This window comes from Stenella coeruleoalba, assembly GCF_951394435.1.
Source record: "Stenella coeruleoalba genome assembly, chromosome: 10".
In the NCBI taxonomy this organism is placed as follows: Eukaryota; Metazoa; Chordata; class Mammalia; order Artiodactyla; family Delphinidae; genus Stenella; species Stenella coeruleoalba.
In genome coordinates this window covers 100,220,638-100,243,534 of record NC_137156.1, presented here as the reverse complement: position 1 = coordinate 100,243,534, position 22,897 = coordinate 100,220,638, and the positions used below count along the sequence as shown (strand labels likewise).

Sequence of the window (22,897 nt, the reverse complement as noted above, 5' to 3'; positions counted from 1 at the left end):
CCTGCTGTTGGAAAGCTGACCTAATGTGAAATTCTTAAAGTTACACCCACTGGTGTTGCCTTTATCAGTCAGTATCTTTACCCTCTAAACTTTTGGAAACCTTTGTCAGTTCTAAGAAAATGAAACAACACAACCTTCCTTTTCCTGGTTAAACTTACCTTACTCCCCCGCCTCAAAAAAAAAAAAAAAAAGATCAGAGAAAATAAATAGCAACCAGTTGCTTCAGCAAATAAGCTTATCTTAAAAACAAAAATTCACCCCACACCAATTTTAAAATATTGAAAACATGACAGTAGCAACACTCATCCGTAATTCTTATCTTTTGACCCAGTAATCTCACACCTAGTTGTTAAGCAAAATACCTGTATATCTGAGGTGTTCATTTAAGGTTCTCTGTTAGGATAAATAAGGCACAGCATTGTTTTTAAGATGTGTTCTGATTTCAGAGATTTTTAAATCTGAAAAAATATGTGACTTAAAAATAGGTTAAGGATGCATATATACAATGGAATAAAAGGAACAAAATTGAGTTATTTGTAGTGAGGTGGATGGACCTAGAATCTGTCATACAGAGTGAAGTAAGTCAGAAAGAGAAAAACAAATACTATATGCTAACGTACATATATGGAATCTAAAAAAATGGTACTGATGAACCTAGTGGCAGGGCAGGAATAAAGAGACAGACGTAGAGAATGGACTTGAGGACACGGGGAGGGGGAAGGGTAAGCTGGGACGACGTGAGAGAGTAGCATCAACATATATACACTACCAAATGTAAAATGGATGGCTACTGGGAAGCTGCTGCATAGCACAGGGAGATCAGCTTGATGCTTTGTGACGACCTAGAGGGATGGGTAGGGAGGGTGGGAGAGAGGCTCAAGAGGGAGGGGATATGAGGATATAAGTTTACATATAACTGATTCACTTTGTTGTACAGCAGAAACTAACACAACATTGTAAAGCAATTATACTCTAATATAAAGATATTAAAAAGTAGGTTAAGGATGAATTACATCCAACCAATGGGGTATATGATTAGACAAATAACTGAAATATTTAAAATTGGAAGGAGAATAATGTATAACATAGGATGTGGATTGAGACTGCAGTTGTGCACATGTACACATATGGACAAGGATTAAGGCCACAGTTAGCCCCAAAGACACCATTGCTAAATAGCAAAAGGTCCGTGGCTCAGCTAGCAGGACTGTCCCCTTCATGTGATTTAGGAGAATCCCTTTCTTTTAGGCTGATGCTGTCTGTGTACGAGGCTCATTGAGGCATAGGCTCATTTTCTACCCTCTCATTTCCTATGCTGAGTGTCCTTGTCTGAGGCAGAAGCTATAACAATATCAGTGTCAGGCACAGTGCTAAATGCTTTACAAACATTGTTGAACAATTTTCATGACAACTCAATGAGTATTATTATCCCTTTTTACAGTTAATCCTTCAGCGCAGACATCTTTTGAACTCCATAATTGTGTGTTTACTGCCTACGTAGTTTATTTGCAGTATAGCAGCTGGACTAGGCCTTTTAAGACCTTAGGCAGATTGTGTGTCTCCTCTGCTCAGAACTTTTCAGTGGCTTCCCATTTCACTCAGTAAAAGGCAGAGTCCTTACAGCCGTGACCTACAAAACAGTATGTTAACCACATTGTTCCTCCTCCCCCAGCTGTACTCTCACTTCACTGAACTCCATGATCTCTTTGCTATTCCTTGTACACAGGACACTCCTGCTTTAGGGTTTTCACTGGCTGATCCTTCTGCCTTGACTGTCCCCCCCAGCTACTTGCAAGTCAAACTCGCTGACTTGTGATCTCAGCTCTTACCTCCTCAATGAGGCCTACTCTGACCTCATTATGTAAATTGCAACTTGTCTCCTTTCCCCCAGCACTTATCATCCACTGTCATGTTATATAATTCACTTCATTGTGTGTCCTCCACTGGAAGATATGCTTCTCCTGAGATCAGGGGTGTTTGTCTCTAATTCACTGAATTAACCCAAGCATCTAGAGTAAAGCAGTGACTGGTACATAATAGTTGCTCAGTAATGTTTATTGCATGAGAGATTGAGTGAGAAAATTGGTGTGGGGGAAGTTAAGCAATTTGGCAAAAGGCCACACAGCTAATAAAAGGTGGAAGTATATTTTGAACAGATATCCATGTATTGTGCTTCTAATATTAGAAGATGATATCCAAAAAATGTTTTGTTAGGATAAATAAGGCTATGGATAACTTTTCTCCTCCGTTCCCCTGCCCAAATTTAATTATATCATCTTAAATAAAAGTATAATAAAAACAAATGACCAGAGTGGAAGGAAAGAGCCAGTAGCAGGAAGCTAGAGCAGGCAGCCACAAGGTTGAAATCTGGTACCTCATCTGAGCAACAGCCTGTCTCACAACTGCACTGATCTTATCTGCCTTAAGAATAAAGAATGATGGTGTGATAAAGCTCTGGTAAAACTTGTGAGTGCTTTTGACCTTAGATATTCTGTCAGTAATCTTGGCTCTCTAGCTTACTGTGTAATCTTGGATAATTTTATTTAACTTTTGTGGTCTTCAGTTTCCTCATCTCCAAAATCAGGATAATAGTATCTTTCATAGAGTTCTTGGGAGGCTTAAATGAGATATTATGTGTAAAGAACTGATACTAACATAATGATATGTGAAAAATTCAATATTATTATACATACTGTAGTATCTACTCAGTAGTATTGTACGTACTGAAATGTCAAGAACTCAGTAGCTGTTAGTTAATATTACTATCATTTTTACTATTTAGTTGGTACAGAATTTTAAGAAATTAATTATTTGGTGACTATATCTTGTTTCCTAGTGAGTTTTGGCAGATGTCAAAACAGAGCAAACCACTATTGTTATTGTTCAGATAGCTAGTTTTTGTTAGTATTTGTGTTTTTCATGAATGCTTGCTTGTGGTTATAATTTTATATTACATATTAAAATAGCTATTTTCCTTAATAATTTACATAAATTTAATGTATTATGGATTCTGCGACTACCATCACATTGGTTTTGAAGTCTTGGTTGAATAACTACTCTGAGTCACATGTCCTGCTAAGTTCTGGGGAAACAAAGGAGAACAAAGAGGCATGCATGTACTCTATCCTCAAGGAGCTTATAGTCAGGTAGGGAGGCAGACATGTAAATAAATAATTACAGTTCAGGGTGGGAAGGGCTATTAATATACATGTGAATAACATAAAAGACAGGAGCGAGCAGTAAATTCTTTATGAATAAGGGAGCAAAGAAGGGAGGCTTTATGGGGAAAATTCTACCTGAAGAACATCACAGAGGACCCAAAGCCTCAATAGAGGTGTATAGAATTCTACTCAGGGGCTCCCCTCAAAAGAAGACTTCCAGAAACCTACTTTGTACCTTTGAAGGTTCTCATGCTATACAGAGACTGGATCTCTGAAGATCAAGAAGAGAAGGTTAAAAAGAAAGTTACAAGACTGTGAGTGAGTATAATCTTTGTTGTGTGCACTTTGGAGAAGGGTTTAAATTGGGAGTGGAATCTACATTAAGTTCAGTGAAATAGATGTAACATCACACTCTTATTTGGTATTTTCTTTTAAAAGCAGAAAAGAACAGGAAACAGAAGACCTTACAGCAATAAAGATCATTATAAGAAGTGATAAATGAAAAGGTAAAGAGGAATGGCTATTTTGAGAGAGAACAAAATGCTGAAACTTCTACATAGGGTAAAATAATTTAGTAGATGAGACGTCATAGTGTGAGAACCATGGGTATATAAGTTCTGTGCCTTAAAAATGTCATATTTAAAAGTTAGTGAACCATGTAACCTAATCAGTATTAGAGAATGGTCTCAGGTTACTTTCAGTGAATCCATTAAAGTAGGTATCTTCACAGTAAATTTGAATGATAAATAAAGTCACAGAATAACTAATGGTACCTGAGGAAAGAATGAAAACTTAGTATACTGAGTTTTTTTGAGTCTTCTTGGCAGTGCAATATGTGAAAAGTGGAAGAATCACATGAAGTAGCAGAAATGACTATTTTTTTTATATTAATCTTTTATTTTTTGAATTTTATTTTTTTATACAGCAGGTTCTCATTAGTTATCCATTTTATACATATTAGTGTATACATGTCAATCCTGATCTCTTAGTTCAAACCCCCCCACCCCACCACTTTCCCCCCTTGGTGCCTATACGTTTGTTCTCTACATCTGTGTCTCAGTTTCTGCCCTGCAGACTGGTTCATCTGTACCATTTTTCTAGGTTCCACATGCATGCGTTAATACACGATATTTGTTTTTCTCTTTCTGAGTTCACTCTGTATGACAGTCTCTAGATTCATCCACGTGTCTACAAATGACCCAATTTCATTCCTTTTTATGGCCGAGTAATAGTTCATTGTATATATGTACCACATCTTCTTTATCTATTCATCTGTCGATGGGCATATAGGTTGTTTCTGTGACCTGGCTATTGTAAATAGTGCTGCAATGAACATTGGGGTGCATGTGTCTTTTTGAATTATGCTTTTTCTGGGTATATGCCTAGTAGTGGGATTGCTGGGTCATATGGTAATTCTATTTTTAGTTTTTTAAGGAACCTCCATACTGTTCTCCATAGTGACTGTATCAATTTACATTCCCACCAACAGTGCAAGGGGGTTCCCTTTTCTCCACACCCTCTCCAGCATTTGTTGTTTGTCGATTTTCTGATGATGCCCATTCTAACAGGTGTGAGGTGATAGCTCATTGTAGTTTTGATTTGCATTTCTCTTAATAATTAGTGATGTTGAGCAGCTTTTCATGTGCTTCTTGACCATCTGTATGTCTTCTTTGGAGAAATGTCTATTTAGGTCTTCTGCCCATTTTTTGATTGGGTTGTTTTTTTTTTAATATTGAGCTGCATGAGCTGTTTATATATTTGGGAGATTAATCCTTTGTTGATTTCTTTGCAAATATTTTCTCCCATTCTGAGGGTTGTCTTTTTGTCTTGTTTATGTTTTCCTTTGCTGTGTGAAAGCTTTTAAGTTTCATTAGGTCCCATTTGTTTATTTTTGGTTTTATTTCCATTACTCTAGGAGGTGGATCAAAAAAGATCTTGCTGTGATTTATGTCAGAGTGTTCTTCCTATGTTTTCCTCTAAGAGTTTTATAGTGTCCAGTCTTACATTTAGGTCTCAAATCTATTTTGAGTTTATTTTTGTGTATAGTGTTAGGACGTGTTCTAATTTCATTCTTTTACATGTAGCTGTCCAGTTTTCCCAGCACCACTTATTGAAGAGACTGTCTTTTCTCCATTGTATATCCTTGCCTCCTTTGTCATAGATTAGTTGAGCATAGGTGTGTGGGTTTATCTCTGGGCTTTCTATCCTGTTCCATTGATCTATATTCCTGTTTTTGTGCCAGTACCATATTGTCTTGATTACTGTAGCTTTGTAGTATATAGTCTGAAGTCAGGGAGTCTGATTCCTCCAGCTCCGTTTTTTCCCCTCAAGACTACTTTGGCTAGTTGGGGTCTTTTGTGTCTCCATACAAATTCTAAGATTTTTTGTTCTAGTTCTGTAAAAAAATGCCATTGGTAATTTGATAGGGATTGCAATGAATCTGTAGATTGCTTTGGGTAGTATAGTCATTTTCACAATTTGATTCTTCCAGTCCAATAACATGGTATATCTCTGAATCTGTTTGTATCATCTTTAATTTCTTTCATCAGTGTCTTATGGTTTTCTGCATACAGGTCTTTTGTCTCCCTAGGTAGGTTTATTCCTAGGTATTTTATTCTTTTTGTTGCAATGGTAAATGGGAGTGTTGCCTTAATTTCTCTTTCAGATTTTTCATCATTAGTGTATAGGAATGCAAGAGATTTCTGTGCATTAATTTCGTATCCTGCAACTTTACCAAATTCATTGATTAGCTCTAGTAGTTTTCTGGTGGCATCTTTAGGATTCTCTATGTATAGTATCATGTCATCTGCAAACAGTGACGGTCTTATATTTTCTTTTCCAATGTGTATTCCTTTTATTTCTTTTTCTTCTCTGATTGCCGTGGCTAGGACTTCCAAAACTATGTTGAATAATAGTGGTGAGAGTGGACATCCTTGTCTTGTTCCTGATCTTAGAGGAAATGCTTTCAGTTTTTCACCATTGAGAACGATGTTTGCTGTGGGTTTGTCGTATACGGCCTTTATTATGTTGAGGTAGGTTCCCTCTTTGCCCACTTTCTGGAGAGTTTTTATCATAAATGGGTGTTGAATTTTGTCAAAAGCTTTTTCTGCATCTATGGAGATGATCATAAGGTTTTTCTTCTTCAATTTGTTAATATGGTGTATCATATTGATTGATTTGCATATATTGAAGAAACCTTGCATCCCTGGGATAAATCCCACTTGATCGTGGTGTATGATCCTTTTAATGTGTTGTTGGATTCTGTTTGCTAGTATTTTGTTGAGGATTTTCGCATCTGTATTCATTAGCGATATTGGTCTGTAATTTTCTTTTTTTGTAGTATCTTTGTCTGGTTTTAGTATCAGGGTGATGGTGGCCTCATAGAATGAGTTTGGGAGTGTTCCTTCCTCTGCAGTTTTTTGGAAGAGTTTGAGAAGGATGGGTGTTAGCTCTTCCGTAAGTGTTTGATAGAATTCACCTGTGAAGCCATCTGGTCCTGGACTTCTGTTTGTTGGAAGGTTTTTAATCACAGTTTCAATTTCATTACTTGTGATGGTTCTCTTCATATTTTCTGTTTCTTCTTGGTTCAGACTTGGAAGGTTATACCTTTCTAAGAATTTGTTCATTTCTTCTAGGTTGTCCATTTTATTGGCATAGAGTTGCTTGTAGTAGTCCCTTAGGATGCTTTGTATTTCTGTGGTGTCTGTTGTAACTTCTCCTTTTTCATTTCTAATTTTATTGATCTGAGTCCTCTCCCTCTTTTTTTTTTTTTTTTTTTTTTTTGCGCGATACGCGTGCCTCTCACTGTTGTGGCCTCTACCGTTGCGGAGCACAGGCTCTGGACGCGCAGGCTCAGCGGCCATGGCTCACGGGCCCAGCCAGCCGCTCCGCGGCATGTGGGATCTTCCCGGACTGGGGCACGAACCCATGTCCCCTGCATCAGCAGGCGGATTCTCAACCACTGCGCCACCAGGGAAGCCCTTCCTCTTTTTCTTGATGAGTCTGGCTAATGGTTTTTCAATTTTGTTTACCTTCTCAAAGAACCAACTTTTAGTTTTATTGATCTTTGCTCTTCTTTTCTTTGTTTCTATTTCATTTATTTCTGCTCTGATCTTTATGATTTCTTTCCTTCTACTAACTTTGGGTTTTGTTTCTTCTTCTTTCTCTAGCTCCTTTAGGTGTAAGGTTAGATTGTTTATTTGAGATTCTTCTTGTTTCTTGAGGTAGGCTTGTATTGCTATAAACTTCCCGCTTAGAACTGCTTTTGCTGCATCCCATAGGTTTTGGATCGTCAGAAATGACTATTTTAAAATGTAACGTAAAGTGGAATTAGCACACACATGGAGAGAGTTCACTGGTAGAGCTAAGAAAGACAATTTAAGACTAGATGGATCCTTAAAAAAATTTATCATTCAGTGCAAGGAGATGTTTTTTGTGTGGATAAATGCATTTGGGAAATCAGTGGAAGCTCTGGTAGGAATTCTGGGCTTTAGAATTACACCAATTGCTTTCAAACTTAGTAGTGTTCTACACTAAGGAATACATTTTATAATGTGTGTGTACCTGAATTAAAGTTTTCTCAAAATAGTACTTACCTGTACTATGTGGATATATTGTACTCTGCCTTATTTTTTAAGAAAGCTGGTCATGACTCATCAAAATGATTTTCTGAACACTTATGGGTCATTCTCTACAGCTTGAAAAAGTGCTGAGTTACAGTCTAGGAAAGAAAGAGACTTGAGTTTTTGAAGTCTTCCTTGAAGAAGCTGGCTATTAAGAAGGTACTTATTCTGTCCTTGTTCGAAACATATTGGGTGCTATTTTAGTTATATGGTAGTTCCTCCTTATCTGTGAGGGATACTTTCCAAGACCCCCAGTGGATGTCTGAAACTGCAGATAGTACTGAACTCTGTACTATTTTATCCTATACATATATACCTATGATAAAGTTTAATTTATAAATTAGGCACAGTAAGAGAATATCCGAATTTCCAGCATCACTACTCTTGCACTTTTGGGCCATTGTTAAGTAAAATAAGGGCTGCTTAAACACATGTACTGCCATACTGAGACAGCCCATCTGATAACCCAGAAGGCTGCTAAATGACTAAAGGGCAGGTAGAGTATACTGTGTGGATGTGCTAGACAAAGGGGTGATTTACATCCCAGGCAGGAGGGAGCGGGTTGGTGTGAGTTTTCATGACACGACTTAGAAATCAAAAAGCTTAGAAAAGCATGCAATTTAAAACTTAGGAATTGTTCATTCTGGAATTTTCCATGTAGTATTTTCAGACCATGGTTGACCACTGGTAACTGAAACTGCAGAAAGCAAAACTTTCTAAGGTGGAGCACTACTGCACCAACCAAAAGGGCCCAAAGAAGGCAATTGAAATGGATCTCAAGATTCAGGGGTTTGGTCTTTGACTCTTCCTTGAGTCCCCTTGCCGCATAATTCAGGGCTATGTGTCTTTCTATTTTGGTTATTTTGTTTGCTCCCAAACTGAGTACTATTTAGAATTTATAAACCACTTTTTAACTTAGATGTAGAAAAGGTATCATTCTCTAACTTTCTGAAAAGGAATATTCATGTAGAGAATAAATGAGGTTGAATGATTATGAGAGGTGAACTATGATAATAAAAACAGACATTTTGGTATAGAAAGATGTAGCTTTGAAAAAGAGTTCAAACTGTAAAAAATCATGAATTACGTGGCTAAAGTGAATGTATCTTCAAACTCCAGTGTGACAGAATGAAGCATGAAATCAATAAAAGGGAAACTTTGGTGAACTTATGGAACCTGCCAGCTTCAGAAATTGTGCTAGAAAAAATAAATTTAGAGAAATTTTGATCTACTCATCATTGACAAATGTTGAGTGTGTGACTACAGAAAGCTAAGATATCTAGCAATTAATGAATTGTCCCATTTTCTGTCATAAGATATCCATCCCCTGGTGTCTTTCAGAGACTGAATCTGGGGTTAAGCCCATTGTGGCAAATCTTTAATGGAAGAGTAGTGGAGGAAGCAAAGTAGAGTAGGATCTAGGCTTTTTGATTTCTGGGGTGCTCTGTAATGGGGGTGGTTGGAGGAGAGGAGGGCTGAATGCAGAAGGAAGCAGCTTGAAAACCAGTTGAGCCTAGCCTATTCTAGAGTGTTTTAGAATATTCTATTCTAGAATAGGCTAGAAGAATTCATGTTAAGTAAATTGTAGACTTCCTAAATTTATAGAATTTCGCTATCATAATAAGTGAAATTATGAATATGCTGTGTCCTTTCTGGTAAAAGGTAAATGTGTAGTCTGTTGAATATAAATTCTCAGGCTGTCTCACCATATATAACTATAAACATGTAAGTGTTTAAGATCAGCGAACTTTTGTCGTAATAAAGCTACTGTTTTGTATATGTGAAGAGAGTTATTTTAGAAAGATTACTTTTTAATCATTGGACAGAAATGAGCTTTTAAAATTAGATTCCATATAACTTTTTGTTACCAAAGTTATCTTTTTTTAAAAATTGCTCTGGACATGAACAATTTCCTCTTTTTATTTATTTGTTTATTTATTTATTTTTGGCTGTGTTGGGTCTTCGTTCCTGCGTGTGGGCTTTCTCTAGTTGAGGTGAGCGGGGGCTACTCTTCGTTGTGGTGCACATGCTTCTCATTGTGGTGGCTTCTCTTGTTGTGGAGCACAGGCTCTAGGTGCGTGGGCTTCAGTAGTTGCGGCTCATGGGATCTAGAGCACAGGCCCAGTAGTTGTGGCACACGGGCCCAGTTGGTCCGTGGCATGTGGGATCTTCCTGGAGCAGGGATCAAACCCGTGACACCTGCATTGGTAGGCGGATTCTTAACAACTGTGCTACCAGGGAAGTCCTGCTGTATGGTTTTTAGAAGATGCTTCTTTCTTGTTTTTAGATGTGTACCCTTTCTTGTTAATTGATAACAGAGTACCTTGCCTTAGAGCTTCCTATGATAAACAGGTCAGTCCTGGGGCAACTGGTAGGGGCCTTGGCCTTTCTGGGCTTGTCTGCTTATGTAGGCATACCTTACAAATAGGATCCATCATTTTCTACGAGTGAAATGAAAATGGTTGGGAGGCACTGCCTTAGTGTGCTTCTCAGCCTGTAAGTGGTCTTGATATAGACATGGAAAATTAAAAATTATGAATGATAATCAAAAACTTGAGAATTAAGCTGGATTTGCATTTATTTTATCAGTTTTTATGAACAGTTATTGTAGTATGTTCTCTACTACACACCAGCACTGTTATTTTCCAAGTGCCTACAAAACTTAGAATTTGTCATAAAATAACTATGATCTTTGACTTAGTCTACAGTTAAGTCTTGTAAGTGGGTTCTTTAACCAATAGATTGTAATGCAGTCTTCCCTCACAATTAAATACAGAATGCAATTTATTGCAGTTTGTCTTTTGCTGAATAATAGGTATTTTTTAAAGGCGTACTACCAACTGGAGATTTAATTCACATTTGCTAGTTCTTGACAGGTCTTTTCTATTAAAAAAATTATATTTTTTGCAGCATTATTCTGGCTCCTAGCTGAATTCATTTAATAAATATTTGAGTGCTTGTGTTCCAGGTACTGTATTAAGGGCTAAGAATACAGTAGTGAACAAGATTGGCAGGAGGTACTGGCAAGCTTGGCATGGAGCAGAAAGGGGGTGGGAGGTACTGACCAAAATCTGTAGACAGTTAACATTAGTGGTAAGCGGCATGAAGAAAATAAAGGTTATTTGATGGCAGTAGGGGAGTGCGGTCTTCTGACTAGGGTGGAGAGAGAAGGTGTCTCTAAAGGGATCTTTTAAGTGAAGACCTTAATGATGTGAAAAAGCCAACTTGCTTGTTTTTGGAGGTTTTCGCCTTCTAGATGAAGGGAACAGGAAGTTCAGAAGTGCTGAGGTGTGAAGCTTGGCATGTTCAGAAAGAAGTTTAGCTTTTAGAGTTAGGAGTGTGTTGGGGCTTGGGTAGAGGTGCCAGAAATGGGAGGCAGTGCGTCATGGCCCTGCCACTTGAAGGCTGTAGGATTTTGTCCTGCCCCTCCCCCTTGCATAAATAAAATAGGCTTATAGATGTTTGTAGTAAATAGTAAAATAAAAAAGCAAAAAGTAAATAGATATATAAAAAGTTAAAATTCCTTAATCATCTTGCTGAAATACTGGTACTTTGTTTATTATTCTATATTTTCTCACTTCTTTATTTTTTAAATTAAAAAGATAGGTTTGTGTTACTTTTTTAAAAAATGTATTTATTTTACTTATTTTTTAATTTTTGGCTGCGTTGGGTCTTCATTGCTGCGCACAGGCTTTTCTCTAGTTGCAGCGAGCGGGGGCTACTCTTCGTTGCGGTGCATGGGCTTCTCATTGCGGTGGCTTTGCTTGTTGTGGAGCACAGGCTCTAGGCGTGTAGGCTTCAGTAGTTGTGGCACACGGGCTCAGTAGTTGCGGCGCACGGGCTTAGTTGCTCCGCGGCATGTGGGATCTTCCCGGACCAGGGCTCAAACCCATGTCCCGTGCATTAGCAGGCGGATTCCTAACCACTGCGCCACCAGGGAAGCCCCTCTCACTTCTTTATGATTCTAGATTTCCCTCCCTCTTTCTAGATTAGTATGAAAGAGGTTCAAACTACATTTGTCATTTTTTGTTTTGTCTTGGGTAGCTTTTTCTACCTTTGCACCTACAGATCTACTTTACTTATCACGTGGGAATTAGCATGATTTGTTTAATTCCCTATTGTTAAGTATTTGGTGTTCTCCCCAATTTTTTAAGGATATGAACAATGCTTTAATGAAGATGCTTATACATATATCTTTATACACTTGCCTTATACTTCTGTAGGATACATTCCTAGAGTGATACTGAATTACCAGATCAGTCTTTAAGAACATTTCAAAACTTTAATAGTTTCTTACCATATTCTCCTCCGAAAAAGTTGAGCCAAGACTGTGAGAGCAATGCCAGGTAGTGATCTTAAGTCTCTAAACTTTTCTAGTTTTCCCAGCTGTCAGCTAAGAATAGTTAATATATATTGTCCCCTTTTGCTTCAGGCATGTGATGTGAGAAAGAGCATAGTACATAGTGGGTATTCAGACAGAAACTTCTGGTTAAGAACAAGACGTTTGGATTAACTCTAGGCCATTTTAACTCTGACTAAATGATTTCAAGTGTCACTGTTATATATGAGAAGGGCTTTGGAGTCAGATAGAGCTGCTCAATTCTGAATCCCTCCTCTGCCCGCTAAAGCTCAACTATAAAAATGGGGATGTAATTCCTACCTAGAGTATCCTCTAAGGATCAGGTTGGGTAATATGAGTGGGATGTATGCAGTATATACTGTTTCATAATAGTAGGCACCTAGTAAAAGGTAACTATTGCTAATAATGCTAATAATAAGATAAAACAAGTTTCTGAAGGAGTAAGGCTTGAGAAGGATGGGATTCCCTGTCAACCTCACTGTTTTCTACAGGAGGAAATTAATATCTCTCACTTATGCATGGTTGCTGATTCCCAGTCAGCGTCAGGGCATTGCATGTCCTTACTGCAGAGTATCTGACTTATTGTCATTGTGTGACTGTCTATGGACTTGCATTGCAGTTTTCTTGTTGCCCAATTAAAACATTTGATTATTTTTTGTTAGGTAACTGTCTCTCCTTGCTTCGGTTTATAAGGTTTGTTTCTGCACTAAAACTGAACTCCGAATGTTATGTTGGAAAGTTCGTGTACTTTAAATATAAACAGATACAGAATCTGGTTATTTTACCTATCACCTGGGTGTTCTTGGGCAAGTAGCATGGTTTTTCTGTGCCTTATTTGTTTAAAAAATAAAGGGTGGTTGGAGGAAGGGATTTAAAATCGTTTGGGGTCCTTACACAGATTAAATGAGATTATATATTAAGTGTCTAACACACATCCTAGAATACTAGTTTCTTTTCCTTCTTCAAAGGCAGAAAGTTATGGCTTACACTTTTTTTTTTATTTCTCATAGTACTAATTGTTATTCATACTCCAAGTATGGTTGCTCATACTTAATATACAGTAACAAAAGGAGAGAAGTGGAATTGAAAAAGTATTGGGTTGACCAAAAAGTGCTTTCGGTTTTTAAGTAAAAGTAAAAGACATATTTTTCATTTTCACCAAGAACTTTATTGAACGGCATATTCACCCTTTTGTTCAGCTACCGTCTGCCAATTTTTCAGGCAACTTCATAATTGCATCTTCCCAAAACTCTTTATATTTTTGAGCAAAGAACTGTTCCAGGTGCCTTTTACAGTCTTTCAGGGAATTGAAATTTTTTCCATTAAGAGAATAATAAATAAATAAATAAAAATAATAAATGGAAATCTGAAGGTGCAATGTCTGGTGAATACAGCGGATGAATCAGAACTTCCCAGCCAAGATGTAACAGTTTTTGCCTGGTCATCAAAGAAACATGCAGTCTTGCGTTATCCTGATGGAAGATTATGCGTTTTCTGTTGACTAATTCTGGACGCTTTTTGTCGAGTGCTGGTTTCAGTTGGTCTAATTGGGAGCAGTACTTGTTGGAATTAATCGTTTGGTTTTCCAGAAGGAGCTCATAATAGAGAACTCCCTTCCAATCCCACCATATACACAACATCACCTTCTTTGGATGAAGACCAGCCTTTGGTGTGGTTGGTGGTGGTTCATTTCGCTTGCCCCACAATCTCTTCTGCGTTATTGTACAGTATCCACTTTTCATTGCCTGTCGCAATTTGTTTTAAAAACGGAACGTTTGGACTTCCCTGGTGGCGCAGTGGTTGGGAGTCCACCTGCTGATGCAGGGGACACGAGTTCGTGCCCCGGTCCGGGAGGATCCCACGTGCCGCGGAGCGGCTGGGGCCGTGAGCCATGACCAATGAGCCTGCACGTCTGGAGCCTGTGCTCTGCAGTGGGAGAGGCCACGGCGGCCCGCGTACCGCAAAAAACAAAAACAACAACAACAAAAAAAATGGAACGTTTTCATTACGTTTAAGTAGAGAATTGCATGCGGAAATATGGTCAAGAAGGTTTTGTTCGCTCAACTTGTGTGGAACCCAAACATCAAATCGATGAACATAACCAAGCTGGTGCAAATGATTTTCAGTGCTTGATTTGGATATTTTGAGTATGTCGGCCATTTCCCATGTGGTATAACGTTGATCTCAATTACTGTCTCGATTTGATCACTGTCAACTTCAACTGGTCTGCCCGACTGTGGAGCATCGTCCAGTGAGAAATCTCCAGCACGAAACTTCACAAATCGCTTTTGACACGTCTGATCAGTCACAGCACCTTCTCCATATACTGCACAAATCTCTTTTTGGCATTTCAGTTGCATTTTTACCTTTTTTGAAATAATAAAGCATAATATGCCAAAAATGTTGCTCTTTTCCTTCCATCTTCAATATTAAAATGGGTACACAAAATTTCACCAATTTTGATGTCTTGTTTTATTTTTTTATTTTTATTTATTTATTTTTTGCGATATGCGGGCCTCTCACTGTTGTGGCCTCTCCCATTGCTGAGCACAGGCTTCGGATGCGCAGGCTCAGTGGCCATGGCTCACAGGCCCAGCCGCTCCACGGCATGTGGGATCTTCCCGGACCGGGGCACGAACCTGTGTCCCCTGCATCGGCAGGCGGACTCTCAACCACTGCGCCACCAGGGAAGCCCCTGATGTCTTGTTTTAAATGCACGCTGATATGACAGCTGTCACATACAATCTAACAAAATTGTTTCAAATGAAGTTAAAGACAACCAAGTGCTACTAGAGCCATCTTATGGAAAAAACCGAACGAACCTTTTGGCCCACCCAATATTAGAATAAGAAGTCAAGAGACCTGGGCTTATAGTTCCAGGTTGGCTTTTAACGGGTGGTATAACCCTTGATGAGTCTTTAGATCTGTAATCCCCATTTTGTTAATTTTTGAGTTGTCTATGAAATATTCTATGGAAATATACTAAAATAGAAGTTTTCTGAGTAATTTATTTAAGCAGAAGATGTCACCTACAAGAAAGCCCACATACTACTGTTTTCACAATTACTCTGTATATTGTATTATTGAGTTAATTACTTTTGTTCAGGAATTCTAATTATTTGTCTATTTATTTATTTATTTTTACCAGGTTTAAGTATTGTGTAAGCTGCATCAATGGAGCACATACAGGGGGCCTGGAAGACGATCAGCAATGGTTTTGGATTCAAAGACGCTGTGTTTGATGGCCCCAGCTGCATCTCCCCTACAATAGTTCAGCAGTTTGGCTATCAGCGTCGGGCATCAGATGATGGCAAACTTACGGACCCTTCTAAGACAAGCAACACTATCCGTGTTTTTTTGCCAAACAAGCAAAGAACAGTGGTACGTGAACATTCCTCTCAGACAATATAGTTGTCCATCACCCTATAGAAAACGTTATGGATCATGTTGCCCATCTTATAGGCAGGCAAAATCTTCACTGTCACGTTGAGTCTTTATTTTAAAATTTTATTTTAGTGTTTTGTAGTTGTACCTGTTTTTTTGTTTTTAATTGAGGTATAGTTGATTTATGATATTGTGTTAGTTTCAGATGTAAAGTGATTCCGATATATGTGTGTATATATATATAAAATTTCAGATTTTTTCCATTATAGGTTATTACAAGATACTGAACAGTTCTTTGTGTTATACAGTAAATCCTTGTTGCTTATCTATTTTATGTATAGTAGTTTGTGTCTTTTAATCCCGTACTCCTAATTTATCCCACCTTTCCCCTTTGGTAACAGTAAGTTTGTTTTCTGTATCTGTGAGTCTATTTTGATTTTGTGTATAGATTCATATGTATTCTAGATTCCACATTTAAGTGATAATCATATAATATTTGTTTTTTTCTGTCTGACTTCACTTGGTATGGTATTCTTTTTTTTTTTTTTTTTAAGTATTTATTTATTTGGCTGTGCTGGATCTTAGTTGCGGCACACGGGATCTTTAGTGGCGACATGCGGGGTCTAGTTCCCTGACCAGGAATTGAACCCGGGCCCCTTGCATTGGGAGCTCGGTGTCTTAACCACGGGACTACCAGGGAAATCTCAGTATGGTATTCTTCAGTGGCAATATTTCATTTCTTTTTTATGGCTGAGTAATATTCCATTGGTGGGCACTGGGGTTGTTTCCATGTCTTGCCTATTGTAAATAGTGCTGCTGTCAACTGGGGTGCATGTATCTTTTCGAATTAGAGTTTTCATCTTTTCTGGATAGATGCCCAGGAGTGGGATTGCTGGATCATATGGTAACTCTGGTTTTAGTTTTGTTTTTGTTTTTAATAAATTTATTTATTTATTTATTTTTGGCCATGTTGGGTCTTTGTTGCTGCATGCAGGCTTTGTTTTTCTAGTTGTGGTGAGTGAGGGCTACTCTTCATTTGCAGTGTGTGGTCTTGTCATTGCAGTTGCTGCTACTGTTGTGGAGCATGGGCTCTAGGGCACGCGAGCTTCAGTAGTTGTGGCGTGCGGGCTCAGTAGTTCTGGCTCAAGGGCTCTAGAGCTTAGTAGTTGTGGTGTATGGGCTTAGTTGCTCCGCAGCATGTGGGATCTTCCTGGACCAGGGCTCAAACCCATGTACCCTGCATTGGCAGGTGGATTCTTTAACCACTGCACCACCAGGGAAGTCCCTAGTTTTAGTTTTTTAAGGAACCTCCATACTCTTTTCCATAGTGTGTGCACTAATTTACATTCCCACCAGCAGTGTGATAGGATTCCACTTAGGGTCTTTGTTAATTGGCTTTCCAGTCGCAGATTTTATTGCTTTGTGTTCTTTTCACACCCCTTGCTTTATCCCAGCTCTTGGCCTTCATTCTGTTGTTAGTCTTGCCTGAAATGTCTTCTTTACTGACATTTCCTCTAAACAGATAGTACACTCTTATTTATTTATTATTATTTTTTTTTGTGGTACGCAGGCCTCTCACTGTTGTGGCCTCTCCCGTTGCGGAGCACAGGCTCCGGAGGTGCATGCTCAGCGGCCATGGCTCATGGGCCCAGCCGCTCCGTGGCATGTGGGATGTTCCCTTACTGGGGCATGAACCCGTGTCCCCTGCATCAGCAGGTGGACTCTCAACCAGTGCGCCACCAGGGAAGCCCTTTTTATTTTTATTGGAGTACAGTTGATTTACAATGTTATGTTTGTTTCAGGCGTACAGCAAAGTGAATCAGTTGTACGTATACATAGATCCACTTTTTTTTAGATTCTTTTCCCAGATAGGCCATTACTGAGTATTGAGTAGAGTTCCCTGTGCTATACAGTAGTTCCTTATTAGCTACCAATTTTATATATAGTAGTGTGTATATTATATATAGTAGTGTGTATATTTCAATCCCAATCTCTCAATTTATTCCTCCCCACCTTACCCCGGTAACCATAAGTTTGTTTTCTACATCTGTAACTCTATTTCTGGTTTGTAGGTAAGTACATTTGTACCCTTTTTATTTTTTTTTTTTGCGGTATGCGGGCCTCTCACTGTTGTGGCCTCTCCTGTTGTGGAGCACAGGCTCCCAACGTGCAGGCTCAGCGGCCATGGCTTACGGGCCCAGCCGCTCTGCGGCATGTGGGATCTTCCCAGACTGGGGCACAAACCCGTGTCTCCTGCATCAGCAGGTGGACTCTCAACCACTGCGCCACCAGGGAAGCCCTGTACCCTTATTTTAGATTTCACATATAAGCAATATCATATGATATTTATCTTTCTCTGTCTGACTTCACTCAGTGTGATAATCTCTAGGTCCATCAATGTTGCGGCAAATGGCATTATTTCGTTCTTTGTTATGGCTGAGTAATATTCCATTGTATATATGTACCACATCTTGTTTATCCATTCCTCTGCTGTTGGACATTTAGGTTGCTTTTATGTCCTGACTATTGTAAGTAGTTCTGCAATGAACATTGGGGTGCATGTATCTTTTTGAATTATGGTTTTCTCCAGATATATGCCCAGGAGTGGGATTGCTGGATCATAGGGTAGCTCTATTTCTAGTTTTTAAAGTAATCTCCATAGTGGCTGTACTAATTTATACTCCCCCTAACAGTGTAGGAGGGTTCCCTTTTCTCCACGCCCTCTCCAGCATTTATTGTTTGTAGATTTTTTGATGATGGCCATTCTCACTAGTGTGAGGTGAAAATAGTACATTCTTATGGGGATGTATTTCAAAGGGTTCTTTGAAAAATTCCCTTAGACATTTCTGGTGATTAAAAAATTGTTTTGTTCTGAATATTAAAGCAAACTGTTCATTTAAAAATTTTTCGGTATTACAGATATATTGAAGGAAATAAAATTACCTAGAAAAAATTATTTTGGTAAATTTCCTAGGACTTGTGGCAAAGCTGGAGGTAGCTTAAAAATCACAGCTCTTTTCCAAGGGCACTGAACTAGCCAGTTATTCCTGCATAGTTTCTGACACAAAATCTCAACTTTTCTAAGAAACTACTGCTCAAAAAATTTCTTACTATCCTGGGAGGGGGAAAAAAAACACCTGGTTGAAACTGAAAAGTGAAGTTGTGCTGATTTTGCTTGGCCTGGGACATTTGCGAAAACCTTCCTTCAAAACGTCCACACCTCCTCCTTTCCCACCCTCTGTTTTTTGTGTAAAAGCAGTGCATTTTGTTTATTCTGTGTACCTAGGCGAGGCAAGGTTCCAAGGTTGGCAAGTACAGTCCAGAGTTTTCTCAGCTTGTTTCTAACAGTTCAACTCTCTCCACTTTACTAAAACTTCCTTTATACTTTTGTGACCCTAAAGAGCCTTCCAGTTATAGTGTTGTACATTTAGGTACATTTTGAACTGAAGGCAAAGCTAGCTCAAAGGCATTTTAAAGTGTGAGTAAATTTATTTTTGTTCCCTTTCCTACAAATGAAAGTTTAATGGCTGGCAAAATAGTAATAATAATCCCCTAATCTTTCAACAGTAGTCTTTCATTTGCAAAGTGATTTTTACCCATTATTTCTCAATAATTTTCTTTCTTACCTTAAGTGGAGAGCCCAGGTGGGAAGTCTGAATGTGATGGGAAGCTGAAGATCATCTGGTGCTGCTTCTGGGCATTACTGCCACTATCTTCTCCAGCCCCATCTACCAGTTTGCCTGGAAGAGTAGGAAACTTAGTTTGGCGTAATAATTAAGTGTATGGGCCTTTAAGACAACAAGGCCCAAATTTAAATCCCTGTATTGCCTTTTATAAGCTGTATCATCTAAACAAATTACATAATATTTTTAGCCTCTGTTTCCTGACCTTTATGAAATGAGGCTCATGCTGACTACATGTTCATAAGTAAAATGGCAGTTATGATTATTTCTGACTGTTTTCTATATCTGTGTATCCTTTTTTTTTAATTTTAAAATTTTTATTTTTGGCTGTGTTGGTTCTTCGTTGCTGTGCATAGGCTTTCTCTAGTTGTGGCGAGTGGGGGCTTCTCGTTGCACAGCACGGGCTCTAGGCACGTGGGCTTCGGTAGTTGCAGCACACGGGCTCAGTAGTTGCGGCACATGGGTTCTAGAGCATGCGGGCTTCAGTAGTTATGGCGTGTGGGCTCAGTAGTTGTGGCTCGTGGGCTCTAGAGCGCAGGCTCAGTAGTTGTGGCACACGGGCTTAGTTGCTCCACGCATGTGGGATCTTCCTGGACCAGGGCTCGAACCCGTGTCCCCTGCATTGGCAGGTGGATTCTTAAACACTGCGTCACCAGGGAAGTCCGGCATTTGTGTGTACTTGACAGCCTTCATTTGAGCACAGCTGGTGGTTGGGGATGACTGATTTGGAAGCTTGACTTCTCTGACAGCTTTTGAGAAAGTTCTGTCAGAGAAAGTTAGTTTCTTCTGTTTCTTTGACCAGAGGTGGACTGTGTGTCTCTGGAAGAACCACCTTCTTTCACTAGGCACCCAGCTTCAGGGGAGCATTGAAGGAGGAAGGAGTCATTTGCTGGCCAGCATGGCCAGTCAGCTGTTTCTAATCATCCCCAGGTTGCTTCACTGCTGGAGCCCAGAATGACTATCATAATCACTTAGTGGGCTCCAGAGATTAGTCAGATTTAGCTGATTACAACCTGTGTCCATGGGGAGGTGTAGAGAGAAGAGTGATAGAGAGGATCTACGTCTGATTTAAATAATTTTAGAATAATTAGTAGTTGCTTGTTTTTTGAATTTTTCTTGTCATTTGTTTTGTAAACATGTCTCTTTGACTAACTGCTGCTGTTAATTATTATTGGATGAGTGCTTGGATCATAGCTGAGGCCCATTAATTACCACTGGAATCATCCGAGAAGCAGTTTAAAATACAGATTCCTGAGCTTCATTCAAGATGACTGAATCAGATGGATGTGTTAGAGGGAGCAGGCCAGGAAAATATTTTCACAGGCTCCTCAGATGATTGTAATATCAGCCACATTTGGGAACCCCACTGGATTAGAAGATATTTGAAGAACTGTTTAGCTCTTGGAGCTGTGACTTTTAATGAAGATTAAATAGCACAGATATCACTTTACGGTTTTCAAAGTACTACTGCACAGTATTTGATACAGGTCATGATTCTATTAATGTGTGTGTTGATTTACTTTTCATTGTCCTTATTTTCGGTGTATTCATAGTTCAGATCATTCTCTCTCCCTTTACTTTGTTGTTTTGTGTCTGGAAGCTGGAAGTTAGTGGGATATTTCTAAGGGTATCACTGCTTCAAGAAACCTTTAAAATAAACTTGTGAAACACTGTAAATGCATATTTAAAAATATTTTAAACCTTTAAAATAAGTACACACATCACTCACCTCCGTCTGGGAAGGGGCTGGGTTGGCCACTGTCAGCTGTCACACTTTCACCCAGTGGAAGGACTCTACTTTGAGCAGTTTGCAAGCACTGCTAATCTACATTCTGCTCTCTCTACAGCCCATACTGTCTAGTTGCCTTACTTTTGATTAACTTTATTGGCTTTAAAAACAAAATGTATAGGGCTTTTATTGAAATGCTTAAGAGCTTCGGTGAAATTTTTATATAGTTGCCATTATTAGCACCCTGGCACTCACACTTTATGTTAGGCTTTTTTTTTTTTAAGATTTATTTATTTAGTTAGTTTATTTTTGGCTGCATCGGGTCTTAGTTGTGGCATGTGGGATCTTCACTGAGGCATGCAGGATCTTTTTATGTTTTTTATTTTTTAATTAATTATTTGTGGCTGCGTTGGGTCTTTGTTGCCGCATGCGGGCTTTCTCTAGTTGTGGCGAGCGGGGGCTACCCTTCGTCGCAGTGTGTGGGCTTCTCGTTACGGTGGCTTCTCTCGTTGTGGAGCACGGGCTCTAGGCACTCCGGCTCAGTAGTTGTGCCTCGTGGGCTTAGTTGCTCTGTGGCATGTGGGATCTTCCTGGACCAGGGATCGATCCTGTGTCCCCTGCATTGGCACGTGGATTCTTAACCACTGCACCACCAGGGAAGTCCTAAGGCATGCAGGATCTTTCGTTGCAGTGTGTGGGCTCTTCGTTGCGGCACGCAGGCTTGTCTCTCTAGTTGTGGGGTGCAGTGTTTTCTCTAGTTGTGGCGCACAGGCTCCAGGACGCGTGGCTTCCAGAGCCCGTGGGCTCTGTAGTTTGCAGCACGCAGGCTCTCTAGTTGAGGTGCATGAGCTCAGTAGTTGCGGTGCGCGGGCTTAGTTGCCCCGCGGCATGTGGGATCCTAGTTACCTGACCGGGGATCAAACCCACGTCCCCTGCATTGGAAGGCGGATTCTTTTCCACTGGACCACCAGGGAAGTCCCTCTGTTAGGCTTCTGAGTGCCTGCTGAGTTTTTGAGGATTGGGTACAGGGGGATGTGAAGGGGCGTATACTGCTAAGGCTGTCTGGAATGGGTGTGCAGATTTATTTAAACTAGCAGTGATGTTTGTCCTGACAGCAGGGCAGAGGCTTTATTTCCTCCACTTCCTGCTTGCCCTCCCTAGTGTGAAGTGCATGTGAGATGGAATTTTTGTTAGGAATATCAACCATTTTGTTTAAAATAGGTTGAAATACAAAGTTTTGATCAGAAGAACTCATGTTTGTTTATAGATTGGGTTGGCTTATTTTCCTTTCTGGTGGATATTTATGCTTGCATGAACATTTCATTGAGTCAAACAAATTAGAGATGTAGAAAGGGAAAGTTGATCATTTCTCTCTCCCAACCACTTTCTCTTAGGGGTAACAGCTGAGTATCTTTTCACACTCATATAACATATATAAACATATATAGGTTCCCCACCCTTTAAATAATCTTACTCTTTGTATTATTCTGAAAAATATTTTCCCCCGGTTAATATGAACACCCTCTGACGAGTCATTATAAGTAATATATTAGCAGCACCGTGTGACACATACAGATGTTCTGTACTTTATTCAAGCACTTACCTATTGCTGGACATTCTGGGTGCTTCCTCAGGAAGTGTGTGTGTTTGCCATTATTGTTGACCCTTGAACAACTAAGGGGGTTACGGGCGCCATCCCCGTGTGCACTTGAAAATCCGAGTGTAACTTACAGTCATCCCTTGGTATATGTGCTCTGTGTCTGCTGTTCCATATCCTCGGATTCAACAAACCACAAATCATGTAGTACTGTAGTATTTCCTATTGAAAAAATTCCACGTGTAAGTGGACCTGTGCAGTTGAGAGCCATGTTGTTGAAGGATCAACTGTACAAGCAATGCTGTCATAAAATCTTCTACATATACCCTTACAGACTGGTGGATTTATTTCTGTATTCACC

At 39.3% G+C, this 22,897-nt stretch overlaps 1 protein-coding gene across 4 annotated transcripts in view; it reads left to right on the top strand.

The window, feature by feature from the left end:
• The window catches only part of RAF1 (Raf-1 proto-oncogene, serine/threonine kinase), a 71,980-nt gene that overhangs the window by 27,259 nt on the left and 21,824 nt on the right, over positions 1–22,897 (top strand). For 2 of the 4 annotated variants that reach the window (XM_079933498.1, XM_079933497.1), the window contains exon 2: positions 15,292–15,524. In XM_079933498.1, the coding sequence (XP_079789624.1) occupies positions 15,318–15,524 (207 nt within the window). In that variant the 5' untranslated portion in view covers positions 15,292–15,317. Of the gene's footprint in view, positions 1–15,291; positions 15,525–22,897 lie in introns of those variants that run through there. The other 2 variants (XM_079933500.1, XM_079933499.1) reach the window with 1 other exon arrangement.